Source organism: Manihot esculenta, chromosome 17 (assembly GCF_001659605.2).
Source record: "Manihot esculenta cultivar AM560-2 chromosome 17, M.esculenta_v8, whole genome shotgun sequence".
NCBI classification, from domain to species: Eukaryota; Viridiplantae; Streptophyta; class Magnoliopsida; order Malpighiales; family Euphorbiaceae; genus Manihot; species Manihot esculenta.
In genome coordinates, this window is record NC_035177.2 from 30,875,154 (window position 1) to 30,899,869 (window position 24,716).

A 24,716-nucleotide genomic window follows, 5' to 3' on the forward strand; every position below is an offset into this window, starting at 1 on the left:
TCTGTAATGTACTTTTCTTTTAATGAAATTCTTGTTTTTCGTTCATACTTGAGCTTGTTCTTTTCTTTGTCGTGGATGGAGTACTGATATTGCTTTCTTCATAGCCTTAGCCAACTAAATATTGTTTTTTCCGAGCTGAACTGACCGTATTCGTGAGCTTTTGCTTTTGATTAATGATCTGAACTCCGGATCCACTTAGCCAACTGAGCTTTCGCGTTACTCTTTCCGAGCTGGACTTACAGACCTGTGAGCTCTGTCTTTACTCGATGGGTTGAGCTTTGAATCTCTTTAATCAGCTGAGCTTTTAAGTTACGTTTTTCGAACTGGACTGACTGACCTGTGAGCTCTATTTCGGTTTACTTTTTCCGAGCTAGAATGCCGACCTGTGAGCTCTACTTTTATTTCATAAGTTGAACTCTGAGCCCTTAGCTCTGTATGTTTCCGAGGTGCCCTTGTTGCCTCCGATCTCGCAGCATTTGTTCAATAACAATCAAATCTTATAACTTTTTAAGTGATAAGCAGGTCTGACCTTTATCATGCTCCCACCTGTTTGTACTTTTGAGTCTTTTCATGAATTGCCCCTCTATTTCCTTGGTATTTACCGTGGAAGTGGTAAAGTGGTGAATCTTGCAGGTTGAGTTACTGTGACTGACGAGTTGGGCTTGTATTATGTAGATGGCAAATGGGCTTATGTAGATGGGCTGTCATTGTGGACTTGGCCCTTGACGGGTGTGGAGAAGCCCAACGATCATCCTTTTGCCCCTTTACCTTCTCGCTGGTTATTATAAACCGTTGAGAGGGTAAACTTCGAGAGTAATTAATGATCGCGCCGCTCCAAGACAAAACTGTTCAGATCAACGTTTCATCTCATTATTGCCTTTCATTTCAAATTCCTTCTGTCTTCTGAAGAAACTAGCTCTTTTCTGCTCTCTGTCTCCCTGCAACTCCTTCTGCTTTTTTCACCTTATTGCATTTTCAGGTACGCTTCCTTGTTCTTCCATGGCCCTTTCAGAGCTTCCTGATGTTGTTAACATTGAGTCGCATATTATTCCTTCCAACATAACTAAGTATATTTCCCGGAGGCTCTTAGATACTCCTCTGTATCTGATTCGAGCGCCTCTTCCAAATGAAAGGATAGTCCTTCCTTACCCTCCCCCTTCGGGTTTGGTGGATCCCCAAGAGGGTCGTCGTATAGTGTTTTTCTTGAAGCAGAGAGAATTCGGTCTACCGTTTCCTTTTACCCCTTTCTTTATTGAGGTCTTTGAATATTTCGGGGTGACTCCTCGGATGTTATCCCCAAACTCCATTTTGTTCATGTCCTGTTTTGAGTCTATCTGCCTGGGTTGGGGTTTTACACCCACGGCCTGTCTGTTCGTTACTTTTTTCCGCCTGGTTAAGGCGATTCAAAACTTCTATTACTTTTCCCCCCGTAGGGGGTTATCTTTTCTCACAGGCTACAAGGATTCTATAAAGGGATGGGTAGAGAATTTCCTTGTGGCGGAGCTGAAATTAGGGTCCGCCAGAACGTGGGAGGTGGATCTAAGTTGGGGGGAGATCTTTCCGGGGTGCAACGAGTTGCCCCAATTGAGTCTTATTGAGCAGGTGGGGCTGCTTCGACTGAATTCTGTTGAGAAGAAGTATGACGTCGAGAAGTGTATGTTCGTGTCCAATCTTAGGGATATCCGGGACATGGGTATAGTGCCTTGTCCAACTATTCTGTTTCTTCTTTGCCCGTAATATCAGAAGATATGCTGACTCTTTGTACTTTCGTGTTTTTTGTAGCTTCTGAGGTAAAGATGAATGACATCAAGTTTCCCAAGAACTTTGTCCTATCTCGGGACAATATGCATGCAATTTTCGACGCTTTTGGGGCTGGGCGTTCGGTAACTGAGATTGCTGCGGAGGTGGTTCAAGCTGCTTCCTCCAAGAAAGTTAGTCGACCTCCCGCCAAAGCTCCTTCTCGAGCTTCAAAGCCGAGCTCCCGCAGCACCAAGCCATCTAGCCGTGGTGGGTTGAGCTCAACTCTTAGGCCTGCTGAAGGGTCTAGGTCTGCCCCAGCCTCCTCAGAGGGCGTGAGAGGAACTTCTCTTCCTATTGTGGAGCAGACCCCTATTGTTGAACAAGTGGAGCAGGGTATTACCCATTCTCCTGGAGGGGTGTCAGGGGGAAAATCTAAGTCCCCTGTTACTAAAGACAAGGAGGCCTCTGGGACAGGGCTGGAGATCGTCCTTATAGAGAACCCAATTCCAGAGGTTTCTACCCAGGATGCCTCTGCCCCTGTGAGGACTGAACCTGAGGGTTCTGAGGGCATTCCATCAAAGACCGGGAACAAGCGCCCATCCCCTCCTAGAACATCTGCCCCATCTCCTGCTCGGAAGAAATCCAGGGCTGCCGCAGGAGCTTCTCCAGCTCTTCCTTCCATTGGGAAGGGGAAAAGTGTTGCTGCCGAGTCTCCGTTGTCTTCCTCTGACAACTCTCTGAACGCGTCAGACATTACCTCCGAGTCTCCGACCAGTGCTGTCGCCGAATTTCTTAAGGAGCGATGTAACGACCTGAAAATCCGGACCGCTACCGGCGCTAGGATCCAGATCGGCATAAGGCCGCCGAGACCCGTAGCAAGCCTACTATGCATCCTGTACAGCTGGTATAATCCCAAACATGATCAAACATATCCATAAAACATTTAAAACTTTACCTTTAACCAGTATGACCTGTGTATGCATTATGACTGAACTCATAGAACCCCTAGGGTCAGCATACTCTATGTCAAACTCGGTTCATCACATGTAACAACATAAAATAAAACTCATGTACAAAGGGATTAACCAACTCGGGCCAAGCACAATACTATAACTCTGAACATATAACATAAGGTCATATTACAATACAACTCTTTTTACAACAATACATAATCTTATATTACATTATGTCCACTACTATTCTATTACAAAAACACGACCATGGACGTAACCTGCTGATCTCCTGACTATCTCTGACCCTGCAAACCTGGGGTTAGGGGAGAGGGGTGAGCTAAAAAGCCCAGTGAGCAGAAACCATAAAGAAAACAATTCATTTTTTACATATGCTTTCATGAAATGCGCCACAACACAAATATATCACATCAAGGATGAATTTGTCACCACTAGCCCTCTACATATCATAACATGTCCAACTACACCAGGGGCGATTAGGCCTCACCTAGTGCTCGCTTACATAACTCATATCATAACATGTCCGACTACACCAGGGGCGATTAGGCCTCACCTAGTGTTCGCTTGCATAAACATAGTACCAGGGGCGACCTGGTCTTTTCATCTCATATCATATCATCATCATCATTATCATATACTATCATGGTGAGGGCTAGAGGATCATTCAATATTCATCCACATCAACAACATAATATGCAATGCATCATATTCGTGAATACTAGTGCAGCACAACCTAATATATATATATCATGACATTTTATGATGCATGGATCATGCTAAAACATTCGTTTAACTTTTAAAACATAAGGGTTAGTTCCACTCACTTGTGACTAGCTCAGGGCCGACTCTGAAACGGCTAACACTGGTGGCCTCCTCGTTCCCTCGGGTCCGATCCTACACAGGTGGACTCGAATGAGGTGCCAAACATACTCTAAACAACTCATAAACAACTCCCCAAAAACCCCCTAAAACATCAAAGAAACATGCATACAGAATACTCAAGAAAAAGCTGGACAGGGCACTTTCGGCGGCACTTTCGGCGGCCGAAAGTCCCAGACAGAGACGAAAGTCAGGCAAGTTCGGCGGCACCTTCGGCGGCCGAACCCTCACTCCAGATACGAAAGTCAGGCACTTTCGGCGGCCGAACATTACCTTCGGCGGCCGAAAGTCTGCTTTCAAGCCAAAACTCAACTTTCGGGGGCAAGGTTAGGCGGCCAATCCCTGCATCCTCAGGCAGGTTCGGCGGCCGAAACCACCTTCGGCGGCCGAACCTGAGTTCATCCAGAACTCAGCCTTTGTGCATTTCAAGCCTCCCAAACCTTCCAAACACCACAAAACAAGCATCCAACTTCTCAAACACATGCATACATCCTCAACCATGCACAAGGGAGCTCAAACAAGCTTAAACTCCCAAAAACAACATCTAAAGCATACATAGATAGTTTATGACCCACATAGGCCAAAACCATCAAAACAAACCAAACCTCACATACTCTCTCCCAATCATGCATACTCTCTCCCATATGCTCAAGGGGCTTGAAAACTAACTTAAACCCCAACACAAACATCACATGAACATACATTATCATACATTGGGCATAAAACCCACATAAACCCTAACATGCATATCTACCCATCAAAACCATCTTAAAACTTCATGAAACGTAAAGAAAAGCATAGATCCACACTTACCTCTTGAAGATCGAGGGTTGGTGCGACCCAAATCTTGAGATGTGGAGAACCCAAACTCTTAAAGTCTCCAAGCTCTCCAAACCTTGATCCAAGCTTTAAAACTCTTCAAAACAACCATATAGCTTATAAAACGTGAAGGATTTGAAGAAAAAGCAAGAAAACGACTAGAGGAGGACATGAACACACCTGAGCTCGAGAATGGGGAGAAAACTCGACCATTTTCGGTCTGAGGGGCTTTTATAGGTGGCCAGCCAAACCTCCTTCGGCGGCCTAACGTGCATGCAAAACACCCCCATGTTCGGCGGCCGAACTTGAGGTTCGGCGGCCAAACCTGGTTTGTTCAACAAGGCTTTCGGAGGCCAAAAGCACTCCCGAAACCTTTTCATGTTCGGCGGCCGAACTTCACTTTCGGCGGCCGAACCTGGCAAAACCTCCTTGGTCTTTTCTTTTCCAAAACTCAAATCTTTTTCATTTAAAACTATGAAATCAGTAAAAATCATTTTAGAAAACACATTTTACCCCTCTAGAAGACTCTGGCATCATCAACATTCCATATTCCAACGGAGATTCCGCCGGAAGGTAGGGATTCCGATGCCGGAATCTAGCCGGGTATTACATTCTTCCCCCCTTTAAGAACATTCGTCCTCGAATGTTCAAACATCAAACATGTATCAAGCATACATCAACAAGCAAGCAACAAGCAAGCAAAACCTAAAAACCTCTCTTCTAAAAGAGAGACACGGTCATTGCTGGAGTATAAACTCTCGGTCTCCCTGGTGCACTTTTCATCTTAAGGTGATTCTAAGGGACTTTCACCATCGGAATTTCCCTGTTTCCACACTTTCTAACTTGTGTGTCTGCGGTCCGTACTAACTGTTCAACATAGGTGAGATCCTCTACGGTCCCCACCTCTGGTTCCTTTAAGAACCTCACTCGGACCCGACACGAACTCATATACCGTGGAAACATGGAAAAACGGATGAAGCTCTTCCTTTGAAGTAGGTAAATCTGACTCGTGGGATACATTCCCAAATCCTTTGCAGGATTCCAAAGGGTCCAATGTATCTGAGAGCTAATTTACCTTTCTGCCCATAACGAATCACCCTCTCTTTAAGAGACACCTCCAGCAACCCTCAACTTCCTCGAGAACCTCAACACGCTTCCGCTGCGCACTCTGACAAAACTCTTCTTCCCTTCTGAAACTCTACATGCCTCTTGCGGACAACTTCATAACTCTCCTGCTGACTCACAGCAGTTCTGATTCTCTTCATTTTCTGACTGTTGGCCTTCTTCTTACTGTACTAAGGGATGGGGTAAGCTGCCAAGTGGTTTTCGGTTGAGGGCATCTACCGAAATATCTGCCTCAGCCGAATATACCGAACCTTGAAGTCGCGAATACCACGCAGTTTTTACCCATCTACTATACCTCCTGTTCTTCTCCCTTGACTCAAGATGTATTGCAAGCTCTTTCGATCTGTAAGGATCTGTCCACATACCTTATACAGGTATCGCCTCCACATCTTGAGTGCAAGTATTACCATTGCCATCTCTGGATTGTGTGTAAGATGATTCAACTCATGCTTCTTCAGCTACCTAGAAGCATAAGCAATCATTCTACCACTCGCATTAACACACAACCTAGTCCCACACGGGACGCATCACAGGACACTGTGAAATCTCCATCACTGGCGGACAGAGCTACCACTGGTGCTGACATCAACATTTCCTTTGGCTTTTCAAAGCCCTCATCACTCTGAGTAGACCACACACCCTCTGGTTCTTCTTGATCCATCTGGTCATAGGAGCGGCAACTCTAGAGAAGTTCTAGATGAACCTCCATTAGGTAACCTGCCCAACCCAAAAAGCTCTTGATCTTAGTCACTACAAGGGGCCTGGGCTAGTTAGCTACAACTTCAACTTTCTCAGGTCTACTTCACTTTTCTTTTCTCCGTCACACATGACCCAAGAAGGATATGCTCCTTGACCAGAACTCACATTGGAGAACTAGGCATCCAAGCCATGTTCTTTCAGGGTCTGCAATCCTGATTTCAGATGATGGGTATACTCTTCTGCATTTCTGGAACTCGCCGAGATACCGTCAATGAAGACAATAACGGAGTGATCCAGAAACCGACTAAAACTCTGCTTATGAGATCCATGAATGATGTAGGGGCGTTCATTAACCCGAACGACATTCCTAGGAACTCATAGTGCCCATATCTGGTTCTAAACACTGCTCTCAGTACATCTTCTTCCTTGATCTTAACTGATGGTACCTAGACTTCAGATCTATCTTGGAAAGGCAACTAGCTCCTGCTAGCTGGCTTAAAATAGATCGTCGATCCTAGGTAACAAACACTTATTCTGGGTAGTGACTTTGTTCAACGACTTATAGTCGATACAAAGTCCTAGGGATCCATCCTTCAACCTCGTAACAACACTGGAACACCCCAAGGTGAAGTGCTCAGTTAGATGGGAACCCTTGTCTACCAACTCTTACAACTGATCCTTATAACTCCTTTAACCCTGTTGATACCATCCTGTGGGGAGGGATAGAGATTGGTCCAATTCCATGAATTACTTCTATTTTTAAACTCTATCTCCCTGACAGGTGATAGTCCTGGGAACTCGTCTGGGGAAACATCTAAACTCTCTAACAATGGGCACTGAGGCGGGCTCCCTGACCCGACTGCTATACTTTCTCTGAAGAGCTAGAATCCCTGACAACTTTTTTCTGAACAACCTACGAGCCTATAGGGTTGATACTGAACCTCTAGGTATCCCTATCCTGTCCCCTCTAAGGACTACCTCTGATCCATCCTGACCTCTGAACCTGACTACCTTGTCTCTGCAGACTAGGTAGTACCACTAGTAGAAGAACCAGTCCAACCCTAGAATGACGTCAAACAGTCAAATCTAGAACCACTAAGTCAGCTGGAAGGCATCTACTCACAACACATACTCTGACTATACCGGCAGACTGACTCTGCCACAGATGGATCACACTTGGGTGCACTGACCCCAAGGGGATACTCTAACCCATAAGCTATCAACCCAACCTCACAAGGGCTCACAAGCAAACAAAGAAAAGAGAAACATCAGGGTTCATAAAACAGACACACCAGAACATACCAGAGTGAGATTACCTGATCCCATCGGGTTCGATGTGTTAGCCTCCTGCTGGGTCATGGCGAAGATCCGCGCTGGAGCTGATGGACCTTCCCCACGGGAACCTGCTGAAGAAGGGGCTATCCCCCTGTCTCCGCCTCTACCACTGCCCTGAGACATGGATGGAGCTACTGGGTGAGCTACACTGCCCGAAACTGTCTGCTGGGACCGTGCCACCAAGGTCGCGGTGGGACACTCACGTGCCATGTGCCCCTCCTGTCCGCACCTGAAGCATGCTGTTGTCCCAATCAAACAGACTCCCTTGTGCTGCCTACCGCACCGTGTACATCTAGAGTTACCCGAACCAGAGCTCGAACCATCACCTAAACCCAGACCAGACTTTATCTGTTCCCAAAACTTGCTCTTCTTCGATCTTCTGAGGCCTCTGCCTCCCTTCTTACTCTTTGTGACAGCCTCGTTTAGAGGGGAGAGATCAACATCACTTGTCCCCGGGATTTTGGAACCCGAAGACTGTGCCACATACTGTTTAACTGTCCCCTGGACAATGGCACTAGCCTCCATTCTCTGTGCCATATCCACTATAGCATGGAAGCTCTCCCTTTCTGCTGATTGAACCAATGAGGAATACCTGGAGTGAAGCTTCATAACATATCTCCTAGACTTCTTCAGGTCTGTGTCAAGACCTTGTCCTGCAAACGGCAACAGCTCCAGGAACCTGTCCGTAAACTCCTCTACGCTCATCTCTTCCGTCTGCCTTAACTGCTCAAACTCAATCATCTTCAGTTCTCTGGAACTATCCGGAAAAGCCCATCCTGCAAACTCATTGGCAAACTGCTCCCAGGATAAGCTCTCCAACCTTGGGTCCACATAGTTTTTGAACCACTCCCTTGCCTTCTTGCATTTCAATGTGAACCCTGCCATCTGAATGGCTCTACTGTCACTTGCTCCTAGCTCATCTGTTATCATCTTTACCGTTCTGAGGTACTCAAAAGGGTCATCGCCTGCTTCGAACTTGGGGGCATCCAACTTGAGGTAATCTTTCATCTTTACTTTACCCCCAACTGATGAACCAGGTTTGGGTATCCGGACATCAGGGACTATTGGTTCTGCTGGTGGAGGAGGAGGTGTAGCATCCCCTGGGTTAGGGTTTGCTGGACCTGGGAAAAAGGGTGAGGATGGAAACATGGGGTACTGTGGGTAAAAGGGAGGATAGGGCATAAAGGTGGGATATGGGTTATAGCTGAAGAAATCCGATGTACCTCCCATCGGATACCTTGGCCCTTGCGGGTAGGGTGGATACTGTGGTGGAACAAAGCCCGAGGCCTGAGTGCCTCCTTGGGACTCTCCCATATCCTCTACTGACATACTCATGCCCAAACTACTATCTCTTCTCTGGTTATCCTCCTCCGTTTCCATCACATCCGCTGATATACCACCATGAACTGATCTCCTCCGACTTGCATCAAAAGACCTTCTAAGGTCCCTTGATGTACTCTCCCTGATCGTCCTACAAGATCTTGCCCTCTGCAGGGCAGGGGAATGGGCATCCATGCCCTCATTCTCTGGCGGAGCTCCAGTCAATCTCGCAGATCGACGAGTTCCTCTCATCTTGACTTCTGAAAGCATAACATAGCACATAAACATAAGCATCATATGGTTCATGTGGAAACACATGAACCTGCATCACATACATAACATACATATCATAGCATTAATGCACATGCTCATCATCATGGCATTTCACATCATCATACCAGACAGGACTCCATATCCTATCCTAGTAGACATGATCTTCCTATTGTGCTTGCCCTACTATAACCTCTATGAGCCCGACACACTATAGGTCCGACCATGTGAACCTAGGGCTCTGATACCATTCTGTAACGACCCGAAAATCCGGACCGCTACCGGCGCTAGGATCCAGATCTGCATAAGGCCGCCGGGACCCGTAGCAAGCCTACTATGCATCCTGTACAGCTGGTATAATCCCAAACATGATCAAACATATCCATAAAACATTTAAAACTTTACCTTTAACCAGTATGACCTGTGTATACACTATGACTGAACTCATAGAACCCCTAGGGTCAGCATACTCTATGTCAAACTCGGTTCATCACATGTAACAACATAAAATAAAACTCATGTACAAAGGGATTAACCAACTCGGGCCAAGCACAATACTATAACTCTGAACATATAACATAAGGTCATATTACAATACAACTCTTTTTACAACAATACATAATCTTATATTACATCATGTCCACTACTATTCTATTACAAAAACACAACCATGGACGTAACCTGCTGATCTCCTGACTATCTCTGACCCTGCAAACCTGGGGTTAGGGGAGAGGGGTGAGCTAAAAAGCCCAGTGAGCAGAAACCATAAAGAAAACAATTCATTTTTTACATATGCTTTCATGAAATGCGCCACAGCACAAACATATCACATCAAGGATGAATTTGTCACCACTAGCCCTCTACATATCATAACATGTCCAACTACACCAGGGGCGATTAGGCCTCACCTAGTGCTCGCTTACATAACTCATATCATAACATGTCCGACTACACCAGGGGCGATTAGGCCTCACCTAGTGTTCGCTTGCATAAACATAGTACCAGGGGCGACCTGGTCTTTTCATCTCATATCATATCATCATCATCATTATCATATACTATCATGGTGAGGGCTAGAGGATCATTCAACATTCATCCACATCAACAACATAATATGCAATGCATCATATTCGTGAATACTAGTGCAGCACAACCTAATATATATATATCATGGCATTTTATGATGCATGGATCATGCTAAAACATTCGTTTAACTTTTAAAACATAAGGGTTAGTTCCACTCACTTGTGACTAGCTCAGGGCCGACTCTGAAACGGCTAACACTGGTGGCCTCCTCGTTCCCTCGGGTCCGATCCTACACAGGTGGACTCGAATGAGGTGCCAAACATACTCTAAACAACTCATAAACAACTCCCCAAAAACCCCCTAAAACATCAAAGAAACATGCATACAGAATACTCAAGAAAAAGCTGGACAGGGCACTTTCGGCGGCCGAAAGTCCCAGACAGAGACGAAAGTCAGGCAAGTTCGGCGGCACCTTCGGCGGCCGAACCCTCACTCCAAATACGAAAGTCAGGCACTTTCGGCGGCCGAACATTACCTTCGGCGGTCGAAAGTCTGCTTTCAAGCCAAAACTCAACTTTCGGGGGCAAGGTTAGGCGGCCAATCCCTGCATCCTCAGGCAGGTTCGGCGGCCGAAACCACCTTCGGCGGCCGAACCTGAGTTCATCCAGAACTCAGCCTTTGTGCATTTCAAGCCTCCCAAACCTTCCAAACACCCCAAAACAAGCATCCAACTTCTCAAACACATGCATACATCCTCAACCATGCACAAGGGAGCTCAAACAAGCTTAAACTCCCAAAAACAACATCTAAAGCATACATAGATAGTTTATGACCCACATAGGCCAAAACCATCAAAACAAACCAAACCTCACATACTCTCTCCCAATCATGCATACTCTCTCCCATATGCTCAAGGGGCTTGAAAACTAACTTAAACCCCAACACAAACATCACATGAACATACATTATCATACATTGGGCATAAAACCCACATAAACCCTAACATGCATATCTACCCATCAAAACCATCTTAAAACTTCATGAAACGTAAAGAAAAGCATAGATCCACACTTACCTCTTGAAGATCGAGGGTTGGTGCGACCCAAAGCTTGAGATGTGGAGAACCCAAACTCTTAAAGTCTCCAAGCTCTCCAAACCTTGATCCAAGCTTTAAAACTCTTCAAAACAACCATATAGCTTATAAAACGTGAAGGATTTGAAGAAAAAGCAAGAAAACGACTAGAGGAGGACATGAACACACCTGAGCTCGAGAATGGGGAGAAAACTCGCCCATTTTCGGTCTGAGGGGCTTTTATAGGTGGCCAGCCAAACCTCCTTCGGCGGCCTAACGTGCATGCAAAACACCCCCATGTTCGGCGGCCGAACTTGAGGTTCGGCGGCCGAACCTGGTTTGTTCAACAAGGCTTTCGGAGGCCAAAAGCACTCCCGAAACCTTCTCATGTTCGGCGGCCGAACTTCACTTTCGGCGGCCGAACCTGGCAAAACCTCCTTGGTCTTTTCTTTTCCAAAACTCAAATCTTTTTCTTTTAAAACTATGAAATCAGTAAAAATCATTTTAGAAAACACATTTTACCCCTCTAGAAGACTCTGGCATCATCAACATTCCATATTCCAACGGAGATTCCGCCGGAAGGTAGGGATTCCGATGCCGGAATCTAGCTGGGTATTACAAGCGAATATTCGGCGGAATCACAGAGGCTTCGGATCCTCGTCTTATTGCCCCGACTGGTCTCTTAGCCAGTTCTACCAAGGAGCAAGTGTCCTTCCGATCTCGCTCTCGTGAGGAGCTCGGATCTTCAATTAGGGAAATGCTTCTGATGGTAAGTTTTTTTTTTTTTTTTTTCACCTCTCTTTAGGTTTGCTTCGTTTCTTTTTCTTGACAGTTGTTCTGCCTTTTTAGGTGACGGGCCTCTTTATGGAGGTGGATGCTCATGATCGCTCCCTCCAGGAGTCCATAGACCGCCGGATTGAAGAGGCGCGTCTGGAGGAAAATCTGTCTGCAACCAGTGATGCGAGGGGTAATCTGGTAGCTGCTCGGGAGCAAATCCAGTCCCTCCAGGTGAAGTTGCACTCTGCGCTGGAGGCCCTTAAAAAGGCTGATGAGAAGGCGGCTGAGACAGCAAAGCATACCGAGTCTTTAGAAGCAGAGCTGTCTCAGACTCGTAAGGTTCTCAAAGTGTCTGATGAGAGGGCAGCTGCGATGGAGGTTCGTTGTGAAGAAGTTTTGAAGCAGCTGTCCTCTATGACACAGGCTCTTCAAGAGAGAAATGAGGCTGTGAGCCAGAAAGCTGAGGTCCAGCGTCAATGTGATGCTTTAAAGGCCGATTTTGAAGGACTTCAGGCTCATCTGAATGAAGTGAAAGCTCAGAAGGAAAAGGCCCTAGCTCGGATGGAGGTCCTTGAGCAGGAGTTGAGTACGAGCTCTGATCGTATCAGAGACCTGGCTTCATCGGCTGAAGAGTTCAACCTTCGCCACCAGCAGCTCAACCATGAAGTCAGGACCTTGGAGCGTAAGTGTTCAGCCCTGCTTAAGGTAGTAAAGCATTTTGAAGACAAATCTCAGCTGGTGCGTGAGCAATGCATAGCGGAATATCAGGAGTCTGATGAGCTGAAAGGGAAGATCGAGCAGGCCTGTGAGGCTCACCTCCAGGACTACAAAGACTCTTCTGAGCTTAAGGAATTTATGGCTGAGGCCAGCGAAGCACATCTTAATGAGTATAAAGCTTCTGGTGAAATGGGAGCGGCTATTCTTAAGAAAGCCTTCCGTATGTATGTGACCGGCTATAATCGCGGTTTAAGAGAAGCCAGACACGCTCCTGATACTCCTTTGGCCGAGCTTCGCAAGTACGAAGTGGACTCAGATGGCGAGCCAGTGTTGTATGGGGAGGATCATTTCCCTATGCCCCGAGGAGATTGCCGGAGGAACATATGCCGGCCAGCTGAGTCTTCTTCGGAAGAGTCCGAGCTAGAGGGGGAGGACGTGGAAGTCCTTGAGTCAGGGAAGGATGACCCTAACTCTGAGAAGGAGGATCTCCACTTTGAGTCAGAGATAGCTCCTGTTGTAAACGTTGAGGGCTCTGATCCAAGGGATTCCGAGCTTCCTTCAGATGTGACTGCAAGTAGAAATAATGTAGGCGAGGGTGTTCTTACTGATGTAAGTCCTTTAAGGACTATTTATCCCCCCACTTCGTCAGAAGGATAATTTGTAATAGTTATTTGTAATGAAATATCAGTTTTCTTTTTCCTCAAAGTACTCTAATATCTTTTTTTCTCATATTTGTACACTATGTATTTTCATTCATAAGCTCTGAATTGATCTTAAGTTGCAAGCTTAGCTCTTAGCTAATAGTTTGAGAGATCAAATCTCATACCTTTTAATGGCGACTAGTATGTCTGCTTTTTGCTTTTAGCCCTTTCTTCTTGGTTGTGAATTTGGATGTCTGTTCCAGATAAACTGACTTGGGCTTGGAGTATGGTCCTTTTCTCCTTCATTTATCCTCTTGTAGGTTTCTTCCTTTATGAGCCTTTTTAGAAGGAGCTCGGCCTTTTTCTTTGGCCTTCATACCATGAGCCTTTGAGGATGCAAGTCTATCCGAGCTGGGAGCTCGACCTTGAGCTTAAAATAGGTCTATCCGAGCTGGGAGCCCGGCCTTTTGCTCCTCACCCCATCTTTTAGTATTGGCAGCTTATTTCGAGGTCGGCCTTTTTTAGCTATTATGCACCGAGCCTCTTCAGAAGGTCGGAACCTGATTTTGCCTTGGTAGTTTTGGGTTCCTCTCTTTTGTGAGGTCGGAACTGTGTTTTTATGAGTTTGTCCCTGCATGGAAAATTTTCATTTCGGGAGGCTTTTAAGCCCTTCACCGACCATTTTTGGTTTTCAGGAGATCTTACGAGATCCTGGCTGTTTTTGTTCCGGGGTGACCTCGGGGCCCTCCGGCAGTTTTTTGTTTTCCCGGGAGTTCTGGGGGATCCCGGTCTTCTTTGTTTACCCGGGAGTTCTAGGGGATCCCGGTCTTCATGCTCCAGGAGGCATTTTTATGATCCTCACCGGCCGTTCCGGGGTGACCTCGGGGCCCCGCCGGCTGTTTTTTTGTTTTGTTTTCCCGAGAGTTCTGGGGGATCCCGGTTTTCTTTGTTTACCCTGGAGTTCTAGGGGATCCCGGTCTTCATGCTCCGGGAGGCATCTTTATGATCCTCACCGGCCGTTCCGGGGTGACCTCGGGGCCCCGCCGGCTGTTTTTTTGTTTTGTTTTCCCGGGAGTTCTGGGGGATCCCGGTCTTCTTTGTTTACCCGGGAGTTCTAGGGGATCCCGGTCTTCATGCTCCGAGAGGCATCTTTATGATCCTCACCGGCCGTTCCGGGGTGACCTCGGGGCCCCGCCGGCTGTTTTTTTTTTTTTTAATTTTAGGAGATCTTACGGGATCCTGTTTGCTTTTGTTCCGGGGTGACCTCGGGGCCCCGCCGGATGTTTTTTGTACCTCTTTGAGGTTTTGCACAAGATTCAGGCTCATTGGCCTTACTGTCGCTTCGTCATCTCAGCTGGTTTTGGACCTAACTGAGGTCTTGTTTTTTCAAGGGATCTTTCTGAGCCCTGTTCTTTCTTTTTCATGGAAGAATATTATTCATAAAGACAATCATATTGTGTAGACAATTTTATTTACTCATATTCGTCAAAATACAATGTTTTTCTTTACAAATACTTCAAGGAAAATACCTCTTTAGGTGCTGGATGTTCCAAGCGTGGGGCTCGGGGTTTCCTTGCATATCTTCGATTCGGTATACCCCTGGCTTGACCACTTTTGTCACCTTGAAAGGACCTTCCCAGGTCGGTGCTAACTTGCCCGCGGCCGCTCTTTTTCCTGTAGCTTCCAGGTTTCTTAAGGTCAGATCTCCCACTTTTAAGCTTCTTTCTCTGACCTTTTGGTTGTAATATCTCGCTGCTCGTTGTTGATAAGCGGCAGTTCGGACTTGGGCTTCTTCCCTGACTTTCTCCAGAGCATCCAGGTTGCTTCTTAACTTATCCTCATTAGTATTCTTACTAACGAATTGGACTCGATGAGTGGGGATCTGCAATTCAACTGGGACTACGGCTTCTGTGCCATAAGCAAGTGCAAACGGTGTTTCTTTAGTGGGCGCTCTGGGAGTGGTTCGGAGTGCCCATAGTATGCTATTGAGTTCTTTTGCCCAATTCTCCTTTGCGCCATCCAGCCATTTCTTTAATCCTTGAAGGATAGCTCTGTTAGTGACTTCTGTTTGGCCATTAGTATGAGGATGAGCCACGGAGGAGAACTTATGCCATATGCCCATGTTCATCGTGAAGGCTCTGAAAATGCTACAGTCAAATTGTCTGCCGTTGTCTGAGATAAGTACTCTAGGTATGCCAAATCTGCAGATGATATGTCCCCATATGAAATCTATCATCTTGCGAGCTGTGATTGTGGCTATTGCTTCTGCCTCTGGCCATTTCGAGAAGTATTCCACAGCCACCACCAAGAATTTCCTTTGCCCCGTAGTCTTGGGGAAAGGTCCCAGGATGTCGATTCCCCATTGTGAGAAAGGCCATGGACTGGATATGCTCGCTTGAGGAGTGGCAGGGGTTCTGATGGCGTTAGCAAATCTCTGACATACGTCGCACCTTCGGACAAACTCTTCTGCTTCTTTTTTAACAGTGGGCCAGTAGTACCCTTGCCTGAATATTTTGTTGGCTAATGTCCCTGCTCCCTCGTGAGCCCCACATAGGCCTCTATGTATTTCCTCCATTACCTTTGCAGCTTCTTCCAGACTCACACACCGGAGCCATGGGCTAGACTTCCCTTTTCTGTATAAGGTTCCCCTTATTGCTTGGTAGTTGGCAGCACGAGCTGCTATCTTTCTGGCTTCATCTTTATCTTCGGGGAGCTCACCCTCCTCCAAGTATCTCAGGTATGAGGTCATCCAAGTTGGGCTCTGTTCTACCTGCAGTACCGTGTTTGTCTTTTTAAAAACAGGTGTACGGACATGCTGTATATATACTTCATCGGGAAGCTGTTCTAACTCTTCTTTGGTCAATCGAATAAACAGGTCTGCTTCCTCATTTTCATCCCGAGGTATTCTTTGAAATCTGACGATAACTCCCCGACCCGTGAGCTCGGCTTCTATAGTTTTTACTTTATCAAGATAGTTTTGCATGATGGGGTCCCTAGCCTGATATACTCCCGTCACCTGGTTGATCACCAACTGAGAGTCGCTATTCACCTCGAGGTCGGTTACCCCTACCTCCGAAGCTACCAACATTCCATTTACCAGGGCTTCATATTCGGCCATATTGTTAGAAGCCGTAAATTCTAGACGCAAGGCATAACATACTTTAAAACCTTCTGGCCCTTTAAGCATTATCCCAGCGCCACTACCCTCAGCACCTGATGCTCCGTCTACATACAGCTTCCGGCTAAATTCTTGGGGGGGCTCTCTCTCTTCCCCCTTTCTTGATATCTCTGAGGATGATCCTCCTTTTTCCTCATTGAATGCGCACTCCGCTATGAAGTCAGCCAGAGCTTGGGATTTTATGGCTGTTCGAGGTCGGTACTCTAGACAGTAAGGGCTAATTTCTACAGACCATGCCAACATCCGCCTTGAAGTTTCCGGCCTATGTAGAATCTTCTTTAAGGGTTGGTCTGTCATCACGACTCCTTGGTGGCCTTTTAGATAAACTCTGAATTTCCAGACTGCTAGTAATAAGGCGTAAGCCAATTTTTCAATGTTCGAATATCTGACCTCAGTGTCTCTGAGTACCTTGCTAACGTAGAAAACAGGTTTCTGCTCTTCTTCTTCCACCCTTACTAGCACTGCGCTGACTGCTTGTTCTGAGGCCGCCAGATATATCAGAAGTTCTTCTCCTTTTATGGGACTACTGAGCACGTGAGGCGAGCTAAGATACTTCTTAAGCTCTATGAAGGCCTTTTGGCAATCTTCTGTCCATTCGAAATTCGGTACTTTTCTCAACTTTTTGAAGAATGGCAAGCACTTTTCTGCCGACCTCGACATGAATCGGTTAAGCGCTACTACTCTCCCGGTTAGTCTCTGAACATCTCTTACACAGGTCGGTTCCGGCATATTCAGTATGGCTTCCACTTTCTCCGGGTTAGGCTCAATGCCTTTACCACTCACCATGTACCCCAAAAATTTTCCTCCCCTAATGAAGAAGGCACATTTTGCTGGGTTCAACTTCATTCTGTATTGATCTAACACCCCGAATATCTCCCTCAAATCTGCTATGTGTTGTTGGAAAGTGGAACTTTTGACCACCATATCGTCCACATACACTTCCAGGTTTCTACCGATCTGGTGTTTGAAGATTTTATTCATCAACCTCTGATACGTTGCCCCGGCATTTCTCAATCCAAAGGGCATAGCCCTATAACAATAAGTTCCATCTTCAGTTATAAATGAGGTCTTTTCCTCATCCGACCTTTCCATTGGGATTTGATGATAACCCGACATAGCATCCAAAGAAGACATATAATCAAAACCGGCCGTTGAGTCGACCATTTTATTAATATCAGGTAGGGGGTAACAATCTTTAGGGCAGGCCTTATTTAGGTCGGTAAAATCTATACACATCCTGTATTTGCCATTGGCTTTTTTGACTAACACAGGATTTGCCAACCACTGTGGGTATATGACTTCCCTAATAAAACCTGCCTCTTCTAGCTTCTGCACTTCTTCCCGGGTGGCCTGCTGCTTCTCTCTTCCCACTACTCTCTTCTTTTGCTTTACTGGTCTGGCCTCGGGGAGGACATTCAATCGGTGTGTCATCACTTTGGGGTCAATTCCCGGCATGTCTGAAGGCTTCCATGCGAAGGTCGGCGCGTGACTTCGAATCAGGGCCATGACTTCACCTTTTTGTTCTTTGGTGAGGCTGGCATTAAGACTGAAGACCTTGTTTGCATCTGCTCCTGATAAGGGGAAAGTTTCCAACTCTCCAACTGGCTCTGTCCGGGCTTCTTTTGTTTCATCTCTGACCTCCAGAACTTCCGAGTCGATTGCTTCTCCAGTTGAGCTCGGCTCTGTTACTGTGGCCAAGTATACCGCCCTTGCTTCTTCCTGGCTGCCCCGGACCATTCCCACTCCTTCTTCCGTTGGGAACTTGAGTGTCAAATACCTGATGCTAGTGACAGCTTCAAAGTCGAACAACGCCGGTCTCCCCAAAATCGCATTGTAGCTCAGTGGGAGTTTGACCACCAAAAACACCTCATGATGGGTGCGAGCTCTGGGTGCTTCTCCCAAGGTAAGAGCCAGCTTCACCTTTCCTTCTACAAGTACCGGTGCTCCTCCGATCCCCTTGATTGGTGACTGGTCCCGAACCAGCTGTTCCTCTGGGATTCCCATCTGCTGAAACACTCGGTATGGCAGCAAGTTGACTTTACTCCCATCATCCACTAAGACCTTCTTTACCCGATAATTATGAATGACGGCTTCAACGACAAGCGCGTCATCATGGGGCATCTGAATACCCTGAGCATCTTCTGAGGAGAAAGTGATGATCATGGGAGAGTGGTCAACGATTTGCATGACTTCACTATTGCTGGTCTCTCCTTCCCGGTTTCTCTTCTTTCCTCGACGGCTCATCCGTCCTCCCGTTCCTCCAACAATCATGTGGATGGTCCCACTGGACCCGTCATTCACTGGTCCAGCTCCTATTCTCCTAGGCGTCTGAGTTGTCGGACCAGGCTGAGGCCTCTGTCCCTCTGGTTTCTTCACAAAATTTTTGAGGTGCCCCCTTTTTATCAGCCTCTCAATCTCCGCGATTAACTGCAAACAGTTATTCGTATCGTGCCCATGGCTCCGGTGGTACTGACAATACTTGTCCGGATTTCTTTGATCTGCTTCCGACTTCATGGGTTTGGGCCACTGGAGGAATTCCTTATCCTGGACTGCCATGAGCACTTCGGCTCTGGAAGCGTTGAGGGGGGTTGGTTTCTCGGGAACCCAAGGAGGGAGCACTCTTGGTTCAAGAGCCCGAGGAGGTGGAGGAGGCCTTTGATCCCTTCTTTCCCAGGCTTGTTTGTACGGCTCAGGCCTCTTTCCATATTTCTTCTCGTGTCTCTCCGTCCTCCTCTCCTCCGGGGCTTTCTCTTTTCCTGCCATCCCTTTGGCAAATCTACTCGTCACTAAGGCGTCATCCTGCCTTATATACTTCTCCGCCCTCTTCATCAACTCAGCCAGTGAGGTCGGAGGTTTCCTGCTTAAAGAACCAAAGAACTCGGCAGAGGTTGTTCCCTTTTGCATGGCCTCCACCGCCCTTCCTTCATCCAGCTCGGGAATCTGCAGGGCCTCCGTATTGAAGCGGGCGACATATTCTCTGAGTGATTCACCTTCTTTCTGTTTCACTGTTTCTAGATAGCTCGTCTTCCTATCCGCTGGCACCCCGGCTATGAACCGGCTGATGAAGCGGGTGGCAAGATCTCCAAAACTTTTAATGCTTCCGGCCTCTAGGCTGTTGAACCACGCCCGCGCTGGTCCCGAGAGCGTTGTTGGGAACACCTTACACATTAAGGCATCTGACAGGGTTTGCAATTCCATGAAGGTCTTATAGTTCATGACATGCTCTCTCGGGTTACCAGCTCCATTATAGGCCGCCATCGGCGGCATCATAAACTTCTTGGGAACGGTCTTCTGCTGCACTATCTTTGAGAAGGGAGAAGAAGTGGGCAAGGAGGTTTGGCTCTGATCTTTCTTACCTAGCTCGGCTAAGAGCTGCTCTCTCAACCTTTTCAGCTTTTGGTTCATTTTCTCGTCTTCCGGGCTGGATCCTTTGCCCCAGCTGTATTCCTCCTCCTCTGTTTCAGTTCCCGTTTCCCTGGTTGTTCCGGCAGAATAGTTGTTCGCCTCCTCATTTTCTATCAACTCTCTTGCCCTTCTCCCATGGATTCGGGCCTCCGGTTCTTCCTATTCCCTGGCATCGTGGCTGTTAGTTTGGAGGCGGTCAGAGGTAGGTCGGGGTTCATTGGTTCTGGGTTCCTCCACTACTGGGAGTGTATTTACTGGGGTGCTAAGGCCCCTCTGTTGCATTGTCTGCCCCAACCAGTGAGCAGTAGTCTGTAGCTGGAGAGCCATGGTTTGAATGTCCTGGTTAGACAGAGTCATGGTGGGAGTATTCCCTGCCAGGCTTGGCGAGGGATTAAGAGGGATAGGCGTTTGGTTATTCAACGTTGTAGGGCTAGAAAAGGAGAACTGCTGCCCATCTTGGGCAGAGCTCAGGTCATTTGGAATGTTAAGGTTACTTTCTTGGTGGTTTGCCATCGTGGATGTCAGTGGGTTTTGAAAGTGAAAACTCCGGCGATGAAAAGATCTCCTTCGTTTCCCACAGACGGCGCCAATTGATGATCTGAGATCCAATAGAATAGGGTTTTACAAGGGTTTTTGTACTGAAAAATAATCTTAAAAAAACTTATGCTACCTGGGGAGGAAGCTCCCCTTTTATCCATTTCTCTTTGCTTACTGGTGACGTGTAAAGACCTCTCCGTGATTGGGACACGCGTCTCTGACATACAGATTCGGGTGTACGAGGGTATCAGCCGCCTGCTCCATGCGTAACAGCCTCTGATTCTCCTCGTGCGTACGTTCGAGTGGATCTGCCAGGTTGTCTGAGTAGGGCTCTGGACACTGGGCTGGGCCGAGAGTTGGGCCGGATGCTGGGCCCAAGAGGAGAGGACCTGCTTCGCGTGGGCTGGGCCGACCTGAGTGAAGAAGCTTGATCGAGCCCGGCCTTGAAGGATGAATGAGTTGGGCCTTTGGCTGTGGTTAAGGCCCAGGACCGGGGTAAAGAAATCCAATGGTCATCACATCCTATTGTGTTTTCAGGTACGCTTCTTTGCTCTTCCATGGAGGGTCCAAAGCTCCCGGATGTCGCTAATCTTAGGTCGCATATCACTTCTGCTACTATAAATAAACATATTTCTCGGAGGTATCTAGATACTCCACTTTATCTTATTCGAGCTCCTTTCCAAAAAGAAAGGATAGTCCTTCCAAACCCTCCCCCCTTGGTTTGATGGATCCCCAGAGGGGGCGTTGTATAGTCTTTTTTCTCAAACAGAGGGATTTCGGTCTACCTTTCCCTTTTACTCCTTTTTTTGTCGAGGTTTTTCGATACTTCGGAGTAACCCCCCGGATGTTATCCCCAAATTCTATTCTGTTCATGAGTTGTTTCGAATCCATCTGCTGGAGCTGGGGTTTCACACCCACGGCCTGTCTGTTCGTCACTTTCTTCCGTCTCGTTAGGGCGGTTCAGAATTTCTATTATTTTTCCCCCCGTAGTGGGTTATCTCTTTTCACGGGTTACAGGGATTCCATAAAGGGATGGGTTGAGAATTTCCTTGTGGCGGAGCTGAAATTAGAATCCGCCTTATCATGGGAAGTGGATCTAAGTTGGGAGGATGTTCCTCCGGGCTGCAATGACCTGCCCCGGTTGAGCCTTATTGAGCAGGTGGGATTGCTTCGACTGACTTCTGTTGAAAAGAAGTATGACGTCGAGAAGTATATGTTCGTGTCTAATCTTAGGGATATCCGGGACACTGGTATAATGCCTCGTCCAATGACTCTGTTTCTTCGTTGTAAATGATATTATAAAATGCGCTAATCCTTTATAGTTTCGTGTTTTTGCAGCTTCTGTCGTTGAAATGGAAGAGATCAGGCATCCGAAGAATTTAGTCCTGTCTCGGGATAATATGCATGCAATTTTTGATGCCCTTCGGGCTAGGCATTCTGTGCCTGAGATCGCTACAGAGGTGGCTCAAGTTGCTTCTTCCAAGAAAGTTAGCCGACCTCCTACCAAGGCTTCCTCTCGAGATCCTAAGCTGAGCTCTCGAGGCTCTAAGTCATCTCGGCCCTCTAGTCGCGGCAGGTCGGCCTTGACTATTAAGCCTATTGAGGAGTCTAAGTCTGCTCAAGGTTCTTCAGAAGGTATGAGGGAAGTTTCTCTAGCCATTGTGGAGCAGACTGGGGTCGTTGAACAGGCACAGTTGGGTCTTGCTCGTTCTTCTGAAGAGGTGTCAGGGGGAAAATTTAAGTCCCCCATTACCGAGGATGAGGAGGCCTCTGGGAAGGGAAAAGAGATCGTCCTTGTGGAGGATGACATTTTGGAGGCGCCTGCCAAAGATGCCCCTGCCCCTGTGGGGGTCAGGTCTGAGTCTGGAGACTCCGTAGGGAAAATCGGGGACAAGCGTCCAGCGCCTCATGGAACACCTGCCCCTCCTCCTGCCCAGAAGAAGCCCAGGGTTTCCAAAGGATCTTCTCCTGCCCTTCCTCCTATTGGGAAGGGAAAAAATGTTCCTGTTGTACCTTTATTGTCTTCTACTGACGACACTCTGAACGTAGTGGACATCACTTCTCAATCTCCGGCCAATGCCGTCGCCGAATTTCTTAGAGAACGGATGTTCGGCGGAGCTACAGATGCCTCGGATCCACGCCTGCTTTCCCTTACTGGTTTTTTAGCCAGTTCTACAAGGAGCAAGCGTCCTTCCGATCCCGATCTCGTGAAGAGCTCGGGAATACAATCAGGGAGATGCTTTTGATGGTAAATTAGTTTTCTCTCTCTTTCGGTTTTCTTTATTTCTTTCTTTTGATGGTTGTCCTCTCTTACTAGGTGACGGGTCTTTTTATGGAGGTGGACGCTCGCGACCACTCCCTCCGAGAGTCCGTGGATCGCCGGATTGAAGAGGCGCGCCTGGAGGAGAATATATCTGCCACCAATGATGCCAGAGGCAATCTTCTAGCTGCCCGGGAACATTTCCAGTCCCTCCAGGTGGAGTTGCACTTGCGTTGGAGGCCCTTAAAAGAGCTGAAGGCAGAGCGGCTGAGGCAGTAGAGCACACTAAATCCTTGGAAGCAGAGTTGTCTCGTACTCACAGGGTTCTCCAGGAGTCTGATGAGAGGACAGCTGAGGTGGAAGTTCGTTGTGTAGAAGTTTTAAAGCAGCTGTCCTCTATGACAGCGGCTCTTCAGGAAAGAGATGAGGCTATAATTCGAAGGGATGAAGTCCAGTGCCAATATGAAGCCTTAAAGGCTGATTCTGAAGGACTTCAAGTTCGCCTGAACGAGGTGAATGCTCAGAAGGAGAGGGCCTTAGCTCGGGTGGAAGTCCTTGAGCAGGAGCTGAGCACGAGCTCTGAACGTATCAGAGTCCTGGCTTCATCAGCGGAGGAGTCCCAACTTCGCCATCAACAGCTTAACCATGAAGTCAAGACTTTGGAACGTAAATGTTCAGCCCTGCTTAAGGTGGTGAAACATGCTGAAGGCAAGGTCCTGCTAGAATGCGAGAGGTGTCTAGCGGAATATCAGGAGTCGGAGGAGCTGAAAAGAAAGATTGAGCAGGCCTGTGAAGCTCACCTTCAGGACTACAAGGATTCTCCTGAGTTGAAGGCATTTATAGCTGAGGCCTGTGAAACGCATCTTGACGAATATCTAGCCTCTGCAGACATGAAAGCTGCTGTTCTTCAGAAAGCCTTCCGCATGTATGTAACTGGTTACAATCGTGGTATAAGAGAGGCTAGGCATGCTCCTGATACTCCTCTGGCAAAGCTTCGTATGGCTGAAGTGGACTCTGATGGTGAGCCGGTGTTGTATGGAGAAGATGATTTCCCTATGCCTAGAGGGGACTGTCGTATTGGAGGTCCGTCGGCTGTATCTTCTGAAGAAGAATCCGAGTCAGATGGGGAGGACCTGGGAGCCCTTGAGTTTGAAGGAGGCGACCCCAAATCTGGAGGGGAGGACCTCAATCCAGGGTTGGAGATTGCCCCTGTTGTTGATACTAAGACATCTGACCCAAAGGATGCCGGGCTTCCTCCAGATACAGTTGTAAATAAACATAATGTAGGCGAGGATGTTCTTACAAATGTAAGTCCCTTAAGGACTATCTTTCCTTCAACCTCGTCCGATAAGTAGATTGTAACAGCCCTGTATTCTTAATGAAATTTTAATCTTTTTACTTGAGCTGTTTTTCGGCCTTATAATTTATCTCTCCTTCTCGTAACTGTAATGCTTACATTGTATATTTTTATTCATAAGCTTTTTCTGAACTAGATTAGCCTTTAGTCATGAGCCCGATTCTTAGCTAACTGTCTGAACTTATAAGTCAGATCACATACCTTCTAATAGTGATTAGCAGGGCTGCCTTTTTGCTTTTAGTTCTGTCTTGCCAGGAAATGAAGCTGAGGTCCTTTCTTCCCAAATTGCCCCCTTTACCTCCTCAACCTTTCATTATATGGGTGGTGAGGGGGTAAATCCTTAAACTCTGTATATGCTTTTGTGGGCTTTTTAAATGACTTTTCCTTTCTTCTTGGTTATGAGCACGGTCCTTCGTCTTCATTTGCCTTCTATGTTTTCGAGCGTTTTTATGTGGCGAGTCTATCCGAGTTGGGAGCTCGGCTCTTTACTCTTTACTTGGGCTTTTATACCTATGGCCTGTGATGTTTCTCATACCCCTGGATGTTTTCCGGGCTATTTGCTGTCTCGACCTCTTTCTAGGCTAGATG

At 47.1% G+C, this 24,716-nt stretch overlaps 1 protein-coding gene across 1 annotated transcript; it reads left to right on the forward strand.

Moving 5' to 3' along the window:
- The first annotated feature begins 1,689 nt into the window (after positions 1 to 1,689).
- Positions 1,690 to 24,126, forward strand: LOC110604942. Its single transcript, XM_043952457.1, has 8 exons — positions 1,690 to 1,693; positions 1,783 to 2,544; positions 12,236 to 12,600; positions 13,093 to 13,359; positions 21,834 to 22,718; positions 22,829 to 22,977; positions 23,094 to 23,479; positions 23,615 to 24,126. The coding sequence occupies exons 1-8, from the start codon at positions 1,690 to 1,692 to the stop codon at positions 24,124 to 24,126; spliced, it is 3,330 nt and encodes a 1,109-aa protein (XP_043808392.1).
- Positions 24,127 to 24,716: the final 590 nt, after the last annotated feature.